At 40.6% G+C, this 15,108-nt stretch overlaps 3 protein-coding genes across 3 annotated transcripts in view; all 3 read right to left on the bottom strand.

The window, feature by feature from the left end:
* Window positions 1-9,261: 9,261 nt before the first annotated feature.
* Window positions 9,262-9,687, bottom strand: LOC149099415 (uncharacterized). Its single transcript, XM_089278333.1, has one exon. The coding sequence runs from the start codon at window positions 9,685-9,687 to the stop codon at window positions 9,262-9,264; it is 426 nt and encodes a 141-aa protein (XP_089134459.1).
* A 4,518-nt stretch (window positions 9,688-14,205) lies between these two features.
* On the bottom strand, window positions 14,206-14,841 carry LOC149099414 (uncharacterized). The gene has a single exon (XM_089276830.1). The coding sequence runs from the start codon at window positions 14,839-14,841 to the stop codon at window positions 14,206-14,208; it is 636 nt and encodes a 211-aa protein (XP_089132956.1).
* Window positions 14,842-14,844: 3 nt separating this feature from the next.
* The window catches only part of LOC149099413 (uncharacterized), a 933-nt gene continuing 669 nt past the window's right edge, over window positions 14,845-15,108 (bottom strand). The window contains exon 1 of the mRNA XM_089276829.1: window positions 14,845-15,108. This exon is cut by the window's right edge and continues 669 nt beyond it. Coding sequence (XP_089132955.1) covers window positions 14,845-15,108 — 264 coding nt within the window.

The following is a 15,108-nucleotide window of genomic DNA, read 5'->3' as shown; positions in this document are numbered from 1 at the left end:
ACCGCCATGTCTTCCCGCGCACGAGGTGTAAAGACCCTTCCCGGCATGCATTGTGATTACGTTCTGCGGACGTTTCTCGAACTGGTAACTAGATTTAAGCATAATAATGGCCAGCAAGTGGCGATCGATTGTAACAGATCTGTGATCCAGTTTGCGTTGATTTTATTTCAAATCGGCATGATTTGTAGTGTTTTGAGCTTCTGGGATCAGGGGACATGCAGATGTATGGAGACCCGTACGTTGCTCAGAAGGGTTAATCTGTTAATCTGTCAGCCCTATTTATAGAGCGTTTTCACGTGGAGTCATCACATTCTTAAATCCAAAACTAAACAGCTGCCAAAGTTGTTATCCTCATCAGGCATAAGAGGTAACAGCGCATTTTGAACTTGGAAGTTATGGCGGTGCGTGACATAAAGCTACGATCGCGTTTGTCGAAAACTATGTTTTATCTCGTGATTTTTTAGCCATTGAAGACGTTGCCGTATTTGAAAAAGTGCTTATTGAAATGTTTATTTGTTTCATTTCATTTTTATTTACACCTTTTATTGACCTGAAATCAGCATTTTTGAGCTTGTACGTTGCGTGAAATTACCATTTTCAGGAGCCCATCATGGGCTCCTACCATTTTGCTGTTTTCTACGTGAAACCAACATCCTTGCCGTCACACGTTAACGTCAAATTAACATTTTAACCTATTTAGACCTGAAATCAACATCATCAAGCTTATGCGCTGCGTAAAATTGACATTTTGCTGGTTTCTAAGTGAAACCAACATCCTTGCCGTCACGCGTCAACGTGAAATCAACATTTAAACTTTTTTTGATGTAAAATCAACATTTTTGAACTTATACGTTGCGTGGAATTGACATTTTGCTGGTTTCTAAGAGAAATCAAACTCCTTGCCGTCACGCGTTAACGTGAAATCAACATTTTGACCTATTTAGACCTGAAATCAACATCATTGAGCTTATGCGCTGTGTGAAATTGACATTTTGCTGGTCTCTAAGTGAAACCAACATCCTTGCCGACACGCGTTAACGTGAAATCAACATTTTAACCTATTTAGACTTGAAATCAACATCATTGAGCTTATGCGCTGCGTAAAATTGACATTTTGCTGGTTTCTAAGTGAAACCAACATCCTTGCCGTCACGCGTTAACGTGAAATCAACATTTAAACTTTTTTTGACCTAAAATCAACATTTTTGAGCTTATACGTTGCGTGGAATTGACATTTTGCTGGTTTCTAAGAGAAATCAACCTCCTTCCTTCCCGAACGAGCCGTGGTTGGGATTTAGATTGATGGTGCGGTTGTTTCCCACGCAAAAGGAACAAGTAACATAATTTCCCTTAAGTTCAAAGGTACCGGGAGAAATTTTGTTAAGTAATGCCATTTTCTTTCCTTCGTCCATGTCTAAGTTCACAACACCCTCAGAGAGAACATTGTCTCTACCCGCCAGGGATACAACTTTAGACTTATGACATGTAGAGTCAATGAAATGTCGCCTTACATTGAATAATCGCTGTTTTTGCAACCCTGGAGTGATTTGGACATCACATATTTGGCACAATATTTTGATCTTTCCCTCTGAATCCATTTGTGGTTCAAATTTGCAGGTAACTGAATACATTTTTTGATGTTCTAGAGCCAGTTCCTTGCAAACCTTGCTGAAGAATTCTTTGTCCGTATTCTAAAAGCAAAAAAGGAAAGGCTTAGAGTTCCAATTAAAGCCACAAATCCCGCAAAAGAGTATGTATTACTACAATACAAGGTCAACCAAATGGTTAATGGAGACGTATGAAACTTAACAATCTAAAGTTTTGGGCAGATTAGGGAGGTAATTATTTAATTAGTTTGAACAAATTGTTACATACATGCACCATATAATGAAGCGTCTTTATCACTCACCAATTCATCTTCTTGTGTTTTAGCACTCTCTTGAAATTCAGCATTATCTACAATGATAACTTCATTATCGTCGTTTCTTCTTTCTGCTGGCTTAGGCCTTTTTTCTGGCGGCTTCAGCTCGGATCCAATCCGTGTCTCAGATGCGCTAATTTGGCTGATAACCTCATGTTGCACTGGTCTGTGTCCACAGTATTCGCAAAGGATGCTCGAACCACTGGTCTCATATTCCTCGCAATCATGACATTCGGTGCATTTTCCACGGCTCACGCCTCTCTTGTCTAAACCCATTGGCTCCGGCACCTTTCAATCTTTCCCAGGATTTAAATATTAATTTCTTTAAAAAAATATGGGATGAAAAAAAAGATGAGAAATTGTCGAAATTGCCGTTTGCTGAGATTCTAGTACCCCCATCTAGACCCTCGGTTTATATTTAAGCAAGGGGCCTGCTTTAATATTTAACCCCGGTATTTAACCACGTGGCCAGGGCAGAGGGCAGTCGAGGTTGATTTACTGACGGTTTTTAACCCCAAAATCGAGAATGTCGCGAAGTTCAAGAAGCGACGCAGAAACTGCAAGAATCGAAATCAGATGCGCTGTAAAAGGCTATCAAGAATGTCACTTTATGGTTGATGTGGGAGAGGAGTTCTTTATTCATAAGAAGATTGGTTCCCAAGGAAGAGCGTTTAAAGTTATAAACATCAGAGGCCAGTTAGGACATCTTGAGCGGGCGCTTGTAGCTCCTCTTTGGCCCTTCAAGGACGGCATGAAATGGTAAGCAGCGATCCCATCTTTGACGGGGGAATTTAACGGGAGATTTAAGTCGTAAACAATACATCTTATAAGCGCAAATGCGGGCGCAAATGCACCTCGTGGCATGACTTTGACCTGGCACCCGACCACGTACTTTGTTAAAATAATAACAAGCAATTACTTACGTTTTGCAGCAAAGTTGTTGGGAGGCCTTTCGACGATCCAAGAGGAAGGTGGCGTACTGGCGGTGGGATCAACGTTCCAGTTACGTTTGAAATAGAGGCACCTCGAAGCACGATTTCGGAATTAAAGAGTGAGCTCTCGAAACTTGGTATTAGGACAAGAATAGTATAGCAAGCAAAGCATGTGGATATTTTTAGCAGTGATCAAATAACCGTTCTGTGTAAGCCGCCGAGTTTCGTATTACACTCTTGTAAAACAATAGACAAAGACATTTTGTTACAGTGTACTTTATTGTTTATATGAACCGAGTAAATATAAAGAATCAAAATTCTTTTTTGTTATTTCTTCGCGTGCAACCCTAAACGAGACCTTGACGGCTAAAAATAATATTTTGCCCAGAACACCCTAAGCGAGACCAAAATCCGAAATTTACACCCCTAAGCGAGACGACGAGCATCCCCGTCCATTTCATATCGGAGTCCCCCCCCCCCCCGGGGTAAAACCTTGCTGCCGTTGAAGCGGACCTCTCCAGTATATATGAATCGTAGGAACTAACATCCCTTCGTAGTCGCAGTCGGGGAGATGAATGTTTTCGCTCGTTTCTGCCGCTAAACTTCCACAAAACATAGCAAAAAACACTGGGCTTGCAATCGCCAACAAGAACCTATGAGCTGGAATCACCGTCTTGCCAGCGCTGCTGGTTTCTCCATCAATGGACGAAGGAACGACAAATTTCACATCACTCAACGCATTGGTGCCTAACAAACATTTGGATCTTTGTAGATCTCTGTAATTGCAGACATGATGTTTTCCAGTTGTAAAAGAGATTGAAACTTCAGATATCAGTGCCTGGTCGCAAAAGGAGTAAAGGAAATAGGGCACGTCCAAGGCGGTCCCCAACGGCTGAACCTGTAAAAATATGTCATCACTTTGTGTTAATGGAAACCAATTATTTGCTCCAACAATCGGAAGTCATTACAAGACATGTTAAGAAGCAAACAACAACAGTTTCATTATTTTTTGTACCCTCTGCCTGAATTACAATGTGTAATAAACAAGGCGAAATCATTGACCTCGCTTAATGTTCTATATTTTCAAAATCCTCAAGGATGAAATGGCTAACGTTTTTGCCAATATATGGGAAAACGTTATCTAAAGGTAATACTGGGCGTTTTCCAGTTACCGAGAAATTCTGGAAATTTCGCTGGAAATTCCCATTGAGTGAAAAACACAAGTTTCATTGGTTTCCAGGATGTCCTCTCAGGCCTCGATCTCGCTAGTTTTTCTACATATATGGGTGCCTATCAATTCTCATGTGTGTAGTAGGCTTACAGTCTTTCCCATAAAAAACTGTGAACACCACAGAAAATTTCTGGAATGTTTGTTTTGCGACCAATCAGATACGAGATGAAACCGCAAAAGATAATCGCCAAACCGCAAGGGATTAGTCACGACTTGACACGTAACAACGAGCTGGCGTTTTCTTGCAGGACAAATCTTCAATTTTACTGTGAATTGGCTCCTCAAATTTACGTGATGTGTTAGAGCCTATAATGATAAATGGCAAGCAAATTGAGATCATTTTATTTTGTAAAGTCTTAGGCATCAACATCTCGGCTGATCTCAAATGGAATGAACATGTGAAAGTCGCTAGCAGAAAGGTCGCGTCGCGCTTGTATTATCTTTGACAGCTGAAACGTGCCAAGGTTCCATCTAAACACCCCTATTATTTTATGACTTACATCCGCTCAGTCATTGAATACGCTTGTGAAATTTTTCACAATCCCCTACCGCACCCCAGGGGGTCTCCCTTATATCGGCTACATAGGTATGTGTGGCCCCAAAGGGTAGGTTTTTTCAGCCTTTTTGGGTCATAAATAGGGTATCAATTTTGGCCAATGTGGTTATAAATAGGGTATGGGTTTTGCACTCTGGTCTTCAATCGGGTATGTTTCTTAGAAGAAGCTACTTATCAATAAGACTGTCAACAAAAGCCCTGCATAACTGAAGTTCAGGCCAACTGTGTCGGCTGCAACGGTCATAAATAGGCTATCGAATTTTTGGTCAGGCCATAAATAGGGTAGCAAAAAAAGGAGATTTTGGTCATATATAGGGTAAGGATTTTGGGAATTGGGCTGCACAACCACCACCCAACTTTTCTGGAAGTACCTCCATCCCCCGGGCTACCACAGTACCTGTCAGATGATCTCGAGAGACTTCAGAAAAGGGCGCTCCACATTATTTTTCCTGACCTCTCGTACATGCAAGCTCTAACAACAAATCTTGAGTCTCTGTTCGATCGCACAACTCGCACAAGTTACATCATCTTTTGTCACCTCTAAACATTCCAACAAGAGAGCTTAGAAAGCAGGGAAAGTTTAAAGACAGAGATTCCAGAACAGTTTTATAGGGTAACTTTGAGGTTTTACCCGCCATTGTGGAGGGCGTAGTTAGGGACGGACCATTATAAAAGTTGCAGGGGGGGAGGGGTGGGGGGAAGACAAAAAAATCCATACATAAAAAATTCACATGAAAAATAAAAACATACGGCCGGAAAAGGCAGAAAAAAAAAACATACCAGTTAAGGAAATGAAAAACATGCACACATGCAAACACAAAAAAAATTACTAGCCTAGCAGAAACTCCCCCAGCCCCGCTTCACTTTTCTTGTGGCCCGTCCCTTGTGGGAATCGTCACCGTTTGTCTTGCGATGTGGACATTATCGCGTTGATCTGAATCATCGAACGGTTGTCCCAAAATGTTTAACACGGTGCTCCAATTCTAACCGTTTTTATTCTTATTTTTGTGTGAGTTTTCGGAACAGACACGACCATTAAAGAAAGGTAAAAATAATGGCCTATGAAACGAGATTAACGTTTCCATCTTCTGTCGGGTACCTGAAACTGGCAAAGGAAAAAAATGAAATTAGTCATCAGCACTCTTCTTCTTCGCCTATTTCAACATGATCTATTAGCTCCAAAACTTTGGATATTTATAAGTTCAAAGGAATACAACATTAGTGTTCATTGTGATATGCCTCGACACATATACAAAGTGGTAGGGTATTGCATTTTAAACTCTGAAATTTATCTCCTTATTGATACCCCGTAATAGCAGAGCAATGAAATTAGGTGTACTCTGTTTTAAGAATATGTTAAGAACGTACCAAACCTAAGACTAAAGGAAAGCATTTTTATTCATTTGCATCGAGCTAAAAACAGGTAGTAACAGCGTGAACTTGTATTGTAACTAGCAGAGTTGGTTGCCGCGGAATACTTTAAATCTACGCTACAAAAGCATCATACTCTTTAAGGAGTGTATGCCTAATTTCATTGTTCTGTTTTCACAGGATAATTTACTTGAATTGAATCCACCTCAATGGAAAGATTAAGTTCGAATGACTTCGGTGATTGAACACAATGGAACCCAAACAATTTGAGAATCGATTTGTTTGTTTTTATACTCGACTCCAATCACATGATTGTGTTCTAGTTCAATGGTTAATCGAACGTTCGATTTGGTTCGAGTAGTTGCTTTTGTTATTAAATTTGCATTTCGACCAAGTTCATATATATGAATGTTATGCTTTTTTACTGATTGACCTTTGAGAACATACACCTTTTTGCTTGTGTGCGTAAGTTGAAAAAGGCAAATTTTGGTCAACCCTTAATTTTCATTGTCAGTGATTGGTTTAACTGGTACGTCGTCAGAACACTCGCTAAATACAGAAACCAACACTCAGCTCTCGAGTCAAACTCAACATCAACTTTTACGCTTATCATCTTATACAAATTAATAAGTTAATAAGGTTTAGAGCTTACTGACATCTTGCATCTCGCCATCTTGACACAAATCCACCGTGCAAAACTCCACTGTATATTTAATCATGTTATTCCTGAAAAGAAAACGAGACATTCTGTATTTTGTATTTCTGTATTCTGGCGGGGTTAATAAGTCGTGCAAAGTGCCTTTGGCAAGCCAACATCTCTAAAATTTCCTTCCACTCATACTTTTACAGGGTGGGATGAAATTCAAAAACTCCGCTTGCCCTTAGGGCAAGCTGTATTTTCATCTTATTAGCCCAAGTCTCTGAGGAGCTAGCCCAAAAAACTGAGTTTGAACTAACAGCTGACTTAGAGGCACTTTACTCCCAAATGGCATAGCAGCTGACTTTTTCTTCATATAAAGAAGTTTTCATACAAGAATCTGAGAAAGTACTGCAAATTTAAGCTCTTTTAAATAACCCAGTCGAAGTTTTAATTTGTGCATAGGGAAAACAATAGATCAAATTACTTTACACAAAGTTATCGCGGGAAAGGGAAGAGCCGTCATGCAACATGTTTGACAAAACTACTGTTTGCCAAAGAAATATCGCTGAGATTTTTCTTTCAGGAAAGGAATACATCAATAAAGTCATACGCTTTGCCTTTGCAGTTTGTAAATGATAATAAATTCATTTTATGCCTTAATGTTTTTGATTTGTCACACTTTTCATGTCCATGAAACACAATTTGTTCAATTGTACAATAAAATAACCAAATACCGCTCCAGTGCTCCTTGCTATCCAAGGTTACATATGCTTCAAGACAATTTTATTATACAAATTAATGGCACGGAATCGACTTTGCTAACTTAAACAAACTAATAACTGCACAGATAACAATGAAAATATGTGATAACCTTGTTCGGTAAGTTTTTATCTCGCACCACCACCGTGCTGTCGGGACATGCATAAGGGAAAAAAATTGATTTCGGTCACTTAAATTTTACATTTTACTCTCTTAGAAAAAGAACATTTGTATTGTTTCACTTTCTCTCACAAACTGCCTGCTAAACACAACGTCAGAAGTTTGCCATTAGAAAAAGAAAATAAAAACAACGACAACCAACATTGTTTCACTCATGTCCACTTCATGCTTGCCTGTCGAATAAGGTGCTAGCATGACCGATCGTTTCACTACTCACAGGCCATGGGACAGCCTTTTTGTCGTGCCCTGACTTTTAGTTGAGCTATGGTCGCTACGAGATGACTCAGATCGGACGTGTTTCCGCATAATTTAAATGACAAAAATTGCTGTCTTTATTCTAGCCGTAAGCCAACTCATACTCACCATCTCTCTGTCGTATCAACCTGAAATTTTAAGGAGTAGCATTAGTACTTGATATGTTACCTTCAACTTACAACTGAAAATGCATGATTCAAACAGTTTTATTCACCGTGTTATCCGATGCCAGGCGACTTTGTAACGTGCAGGCCTACTCTAAATGGTTTTTGACCATCTCATTGGCTATTTCGACCTAAGTCACGACATAAAAATTACTAGAACTTAAACAAATGTCTTAAAACACAGATTTTCTAATTTTGTCTCTCACTGTGAAGGTTGTGGATGAAGCCACCATTTCACACTGTACGGAAAGAAACCACACGAAAGTCCAGATTCCACCAAAGAGCTCAGATTTCGAAATTAATGCAATAACAATTGCCTCGACACCACTATCTTCTCTTGAAAGACTAACCGACGCAGATTTTGATGTCCTGTAAACTTTTAGAGTTCATTACTTCGTTAGTGGATTCCCTTCGTTAGCCTAATTCTGGAATGTTTTTGGATACTCTGTGCAAGGAGTTCAGCTAATGATGTCATTTGCGGCAAATCAGGAGATTGTTCACACCTAATGTGATGGCATCGCTGAGCAGCTGACAACCAAGCAAACCTATTTTACACTCTTCCTCTGCTGCCTTACGCATCAGGGCAAGTGGAGCGGGGGGAGGGGGGTGGGGAGGGGGCAAAATGCGTCATGTAAAAAAAATAGTTAAGAGACAGTCATTGCAAAGTCCTAGTCTTACTTTAAAACCAAATGAATGGAAACGATAAACAAAAAAAGTGAAAATCGGTAAAACATGAATTTTGCACGAACCAGATGTGATATGAAAAAGCTAATACCAGTGCCTTAAACTATAGTGTATGACAAGCAGAATATACAAGAATAAAAAATTCTGTATGTTTGATCTGGAGTAAATCGCAAAACCATTTCAAATTATACTTTTTGCATCATAATAGTAAATGCACTGACAGTTGAACACTTCTCTGATGACATTGCTTCAAATAATACCAAACTGTGTCTTGAAGTTGTTTTGAAGTCGTGAAAGTTTTGTTGGTTTTCGTTTTCGCAATCTCAAGAACGAGACTTTCTTAAGGTCACTCCATTATAATTTTTGCCTAATTTTTTATTTTTAGTGTATAACAGAGGGTATCGCGTTGGTCATTGACTTTTGTAGATGTGGCGGCTCCTAAAAGAGCCATTTTTAGCGACCTGAAATTGCCCAAAGTGACGAAATCAGGGCGCGGTACTTGAACTTGAACTATTTTGGAACGGTGGCTCCTAAGAGAGCCGTTTTTGTAATCCAGGGTGGAAGCCGGTTAGAGTCTGTCATCCGTTGAACCGTCTTTCTTGTTTTTTTCCTCTGGCACCAGGGTCTTGTAGAAGGAGCGCTGTGGTTCCGGAAGGTACTTTTCGGCCATTTTGTTGAGGTCTTTAATTTTGTACGGATTGATTGGTACAGGACCATCATACAGCAGAGGAGGGTGGTGTGAATCAACCTCTGAGCGTGAAATCTTAACACACTGCCACGGTTCGCTCGTATTGAAGGTCTCCCGGAACCATACTTCGTCAGGATGGGGTACCATGACAATCTTTCCAGTTGACAGATTGCGACTTTCTCCCCAGCCAAAGTTCATCCACATTGTCTCCGTCAGTTTAAAGATGTTGTGCTCTGTATCTTTCTTGTGTAATCTGTACTTGTCACTTAGATGGCCGTTCCAATCTGAGAATTCTTTTTGTTTCATGTCACGAACCTTGAAAACAACAAATAAGAATATGCAATTCGAATAAGGAGATTAATAAACACAGTGTTGTTTGACGGTTTGCTTGAAGTTAGCCAGATAAGATTGCTTTTCATCCCTTTGTTTAAATAAACACAACACAAAAGTTGTTTTTCATTTAAACATGTCAAAATTTAATATCCGTTCTTATTCTCAAGTCGATAAGCAAAGTTCTTTCACTTTTCATTCGCTCAGTGATTGGCTTTTAAATCTAGTGTCATTTTCTTATCCAATCAAAACTAAAGCCAAAACCAGTCATGTCTCCCTCACACACGTTTAGAAATTACCTTGCTTTTGGTTTTACGACACCCAATTGAAAACTGCTCTAATTTTACCTATAGATAAATTCTTGATTCATAGAGAGTCTGCGCGCGCATCACTGCAGTCCTTTTGCCAATTTTTTTTTGTTATTCCTGTTACAATAATAACACTACAATTCAAAATAAACTTACAATGAATGGTTTTGTTAGCTTGGCTTCTCTGACGACCATAAGCCAATCGTCTGGCACCAACGTCCGGGCTGTTTTCTTCCTCTTTTCGATCCGGGCGAAATCCCTGTCATTCTCGAGGAACGTGTGGCCTCTCATGAGAAGCTTGTGATTAATTACCTCATAGATTCCTTGATGTTGGAGGTCTGCCATGAACTTCGCCAAGAGATAGTTTTTATTCTGGCCGGTACACCCGTCAGAATAGCTGACCAGCGATCTGTGAGTAAGAAAAAATGAAAACTTGAATGAAATGAATATGAGCTTCGATTCTCTACTGCGATAAGTCTTAAAATCGTGCTGTTTGGTTTTTACCTCTATTTTTGTTTTTTACTTCTAAATTATTAAAAGTTACAGTGAAGATATTAAGACTTTTTTAGTCTCATTTCTCCCTTCATTAAGACAATACCGCTAGCCACTTGCATTTGCTTGAGTTGGGGTTGGTTCACTGTGTTTTTGTGATTTCTTAGAGTGATAAATTAATGTCACTATTTAAAACCGCCACGGCAAATTAGATCTGAATTTTCCTTTTAATGCGAACTTTACTTTGCTCCACTTCTGAATTCTATTAGGAATGTGTTCAGGCAGGAGACCACTGCACAGGAATCACGCTTCGCTACATTTCCCCCCCACATCATCATGTAGCCCTGTTCGGGCACACAATCGTGGATGCCGAAGTTGTAGACCCAAAGTTGCTTGGCGTAAAACACATCGCTGTGGTGGAGATTGGGTGTGGGCAGGTTATGCTCACAGTCAAAGGTTGTCATGTCCATGGCATCTACAGTCTGGCTTATTCTGTGGCCCCAAAATCCTTTTCCTTCCCTACCAGCTCTGCGTGGCGGCTACCTTTTGACTGCGTTTACTGTCGTAGCCGGCTTGTGCCTCCTCTTGGTGTTTGGTCTGCTCCTTTTTGAGCTGTTTTTCTCTTCTCCTGAGCTGACTTTAATTGCTGAAGCCAGCTCATCGCACCTCGCGCAGGTATCCGTCCTCGGCAGACCAAAGCCCAGATTAAATTCTGTGTTGAACACATGCCGGTAATAGTCTTGGCTGATTTTGGGTTGAAGTTTCAGCAAGGGCTGCTGGTTTTGCTGTACTACTCTAGAAGGAAGAAAAGAAATATTTAGTGTCAAAAAATTAACAAACATAAACTTTTTTCAATGATGTCTTCTTCTTCTGATTAAGTCCGAGAAAAGAAACGTTAACTTGCTCCAATGATGTCACCTTCTGATATCAGTTACTCTATTCCATAACTCAATTAACCAGAAACTAATCCAGAAACTAATCACTTTTGAATTATTTACCTGAGGACATTTTGGTTATTGAACCATACTTTGGGCTTTTCCTCCTGCAGGTACATATGGTACATTCGCTGCACCGAAAGACTTTCGTCCAAATAACGTTTTTTGCCATTGTCCTTCCTTGAGTAATGCAACTCTTGAGAGGGGAAAGAAAGGATGTGATCTCTGACCTGAAAAGTTTAAAATACACTAAAACGATAAAGGCACAGAATTGTGCTGAACACCTGTAAGAGTAACTTTTTTCACATTTTTTTAGGCCAGATAATGTTGTTTAAGGGTAGGAGTTTGTAGATTTTTCAATGGAATCACAGAATACGCCTCAAAAACACTGTAAGCAAGCCTAGTGGTTTCAACGTTGACACATACTTAAACCGTTTTTTTTGGAGAATTAGTCTTTGACCCATTTTTTTTCGCAGAGATGGTTTTAGAAAGCTATTTCATCGTTGCTTATGGCATTTGATAGGTTTAAGCAAGCTGTGAGTGGAAACAATGCCAAAACTAGATTTCGAAAATGACACTAGCGCACCACATCAAATGTGATGATTTGGTGGAGCCAAACCAGTCGCAATACTAAAACAAATGACAAAACAATGAAAAAACCAACCAGATCGACAGATTTAGGAAACCTTTGCAAAAAATTGACCGGATATGCTATTTAGCCTAAACAACGAAAAAGTTTTGTTACGTTCTAATTTGCTTCGCTAAACCGAACGTAAATTATTTTACCCTTAAATTCCTGTGAATAAACAAACAAGAAATATGGTAGGATTTGCAAGCGGGTTCAAATTTTTCTACAATTTCTTGTACCTGCGCTAAGTCTTCCTCAGCACTTAATAGCTGGTTGGCTTGACTGAGTTCCTGTTGGCTTGTTGAAGGGGTTTTTTCGTTTTTTAGAGATTCTGGGTCTTAAGGTCTTCGTTTTAGAGGTCTGTTTTAGAGACACCCGAGCTAGAATGTTATGTAAATCAACTCAGTGGCCCCAGGTCCCACATTTCCATTGTTAGGCGACCTATGAACAGCGCAACTGTAAAGTTTGGTTTCAACGATGTTCTTATCATCCCTGTGGATGGCTGAAGATGCAGAGGGCCGACTTCAGACACAACTTAAAGCGAGATTCAATTAGTCCTGACCAGCAAATTTAATTGACTTTCCATAGGAAGGTAACTTCCTAAAGATAAACATAAGACGAATTAATACAAATTACTAACTGAAGATGGCAGAAAACTAAAAGGAAAATACAAAACAGACGATAAACTAAACGGCTTACCAAAATGCTGGCAACGGGGTTCTGAGGACCAAGAAGTTAGAAGTGTACCGGACGATAAACTAGCACTAAATGAACATGAAGGAATAACACAAATATATACACAACAAAATTTACATACGACGCGAGGAAAAAAGTGTGCAGAATGTGAAAAAATACATTAACATATGGAACAAAAAAGGACACAAAGAAAACACAATATATGGAAAATACCAAATATAGAAAACACGAAATAGCCGCAACATCCTGGGGGGCTTGGCTGAATTTAACTAAACATTGAGCAAATAAATGCAACAGTTAGCCTAATTTAAGTGTTTGTGGGCTCGATAACTCCAATAATTAATCCGTAGACAGTTATAAAAACGGAGTTCTTGAAACATAATTCAAAGTCATTTTCGATGTTATGATACTTAAACTGCTTCCTCAAGCAAGCACAGCTTGGAGATTGGTTTGACCAGGGTACCATTTTTTGTCTTGATTTCGGCTATGCGGGCCTGGTGATCATGGCCAGGAAAAGTCTTGAAAACACGACCAAGGAGCCATCGTCCCCGTGGGGAATTGTCGTCGACGACCAAGACTAGGTCTCCGATTGCCAAGCTGCCCTTCTCTCGAACCCATTTGTGACGTTGGAGCATTGGGATGTACTCTCGCATCCACCTTTTCCAAAAGCAGTCAGCTAGAAATTGAGCTTGTCTCCATTGCTTCCTTTGGTAGAGGTCTTCACTCACAAACAACCAGGTGGTAGAGCAAGGTTTCTCCACTAAAGCAAGAAATGACTTGGAGTGAGAGGTTTGAAGTCGATCGGATCGTCGCTGCTTGGCGTAAGAGAACAACTGTTTAGGATAGTTACAACTTCAGCAAACACAGTGCGTAGAGTCTCCAATCCGACCAGCGCGTTTTGGTTTCCAAGGATCGCTTTCATTGACTTTCAGACACTTCGAATGAGCCTCTCCCAAACCCCATTCATGTGACTGGCTGTGGGTGGTTGAAATTTCCACTCGGATCTTGGGCACAAGTGGCAGCTGATCTCGTCTTTGATCAGGCGTTTATTTAGCTCGTCTTGATTCCATTCCCGAATGGATCGCTGGATTTCTTTGTCTGTTCCTACAAAGTTGGTTCCATTATCGCTCCAGATTTCTTTTGGACAGCCACGGTTTGAAATAAACCTTCGGAGAGCTTGAATAAAGGCGTCAGTCTCCAGCGAACTCACGTCTTCAATATGGACGGCACGACTGGTAAAGCAGGTGAAAAGACATCCACATATCTTCTCTGAACCCCGTCTGCGCTTTACATAGAATGGCCCGAAGAAATCTACTCCGGTATAAGTGAATGGAGGCTCGTAAGGGATGAGACGTTCTTTAGGCAGGTCAGCCATCAGCTGCTGCATAGGGGCCTCGTTTCGCTTGCGGCAATCATCACACTTGTGCAGAACTCGTCAGACAAGTGATCTTGCTTGTAATATCCAAAATTTCTGATGTATGGCAGAGAGTACGTGCTCACGACCAGCATGGCCCAAGGTCTCGTGATAGTAGCGCACTATTAAGGTGGAGATAGGATGATCCTTCAGAAGGAGCATTGGATGGATGGCATCGAATGGAATTGAGGTGTGATGAATTCTTCCTCCAACGCGAATAGTTCCTTCGATCAGCAAAGGGGAGAGGTTAGCAAGTTTGCTATGTCCTTTGACTTGAAGTCCATTGCTTAAAGAGCCAGCTTCTTCAGGGAAGTGCTGGCGTTGAACTAACTGGACAATTTTCTGCGTTGAGTTTCGCATCTCTACGATGCCTATCCCTCTTGGTTTGGGGAGAGCGTTCTTGTTCTTGATGTACTCAACAAAGCGTAATAGCCATGCCATGAGTGTTTGGAGACACGGCCAAAATGAGTAGCGCCTTAGGAACAGATCTAACACCGATCCGAGTGAAATGAGCGTAACATGAGTTACAACTCGAATTTCTTTGTCGTTGTCAGGAATATTACCAATTTTCTGTACTGGCCACTGGTCTTCGGGTTGCAACAGGAACTTAGATCCAGACAACCAGCGACAGTTCGGTTTGAGGGAATGTATTTCCATCCCTCAAGAGCCCTCATCGGCCGGATTGAGAGATGTCGGCACATGTCGCCATTGCTCAGGAGCAGAAGCATCATGGATCTCATTAACTCTGTTAGCAACAAAGGGCTCGAAACGTCTCTTCTCATTGGTGATGTACTGATGGACTGTCAGGGAGTCCATCCAAAAGGTGACACTATGAAGTGGCAGGTCCAGCTCATCGTGAATCAGGACGTGGAGATGCGTAGAGACCACAGCTGCCTGTAATTCTAGACGTGGAACAGACCATTG

Source organism: Orbicella faveolata, unplaced genomic scaffold (genome assembly GCF_042242905.1).
Source record: "Orbicella faveolata isolate gen_17 unplaced genomic scaffold, um_ofav_v1 contig_46, whole genome shotgun sequence".
NCBI classification, from domain to species: Eukaryota; Metazoa; Cnidaria; class Anthozoa; order Scleractinia; family Merulinidae; genus Orbicella; species Orbicella faveolata.
The sequence above is the reverse complement of the archived record's forward strand: the minus strand, read 5'-3'. Positions and strand labels throughout refer to the sequence as shown.

Excerpts from the sequence above, each read along its gene's own strand:
- LOC149099415 (XM_089278333.1), bottom strand. The coding sequence starts at position 9,687 with ATGAAACAAAAAGAATTCTCAGATTGGAACGGCCATCTAAGTGACAAG.
- LOC149099414 (XM_089276830.1), bottom strand. The coding sequence starts at position 14,841 with ATGGAAATACATTCCCTCAAACCGAACTGTCGCTGGTTGTCTGGATCT.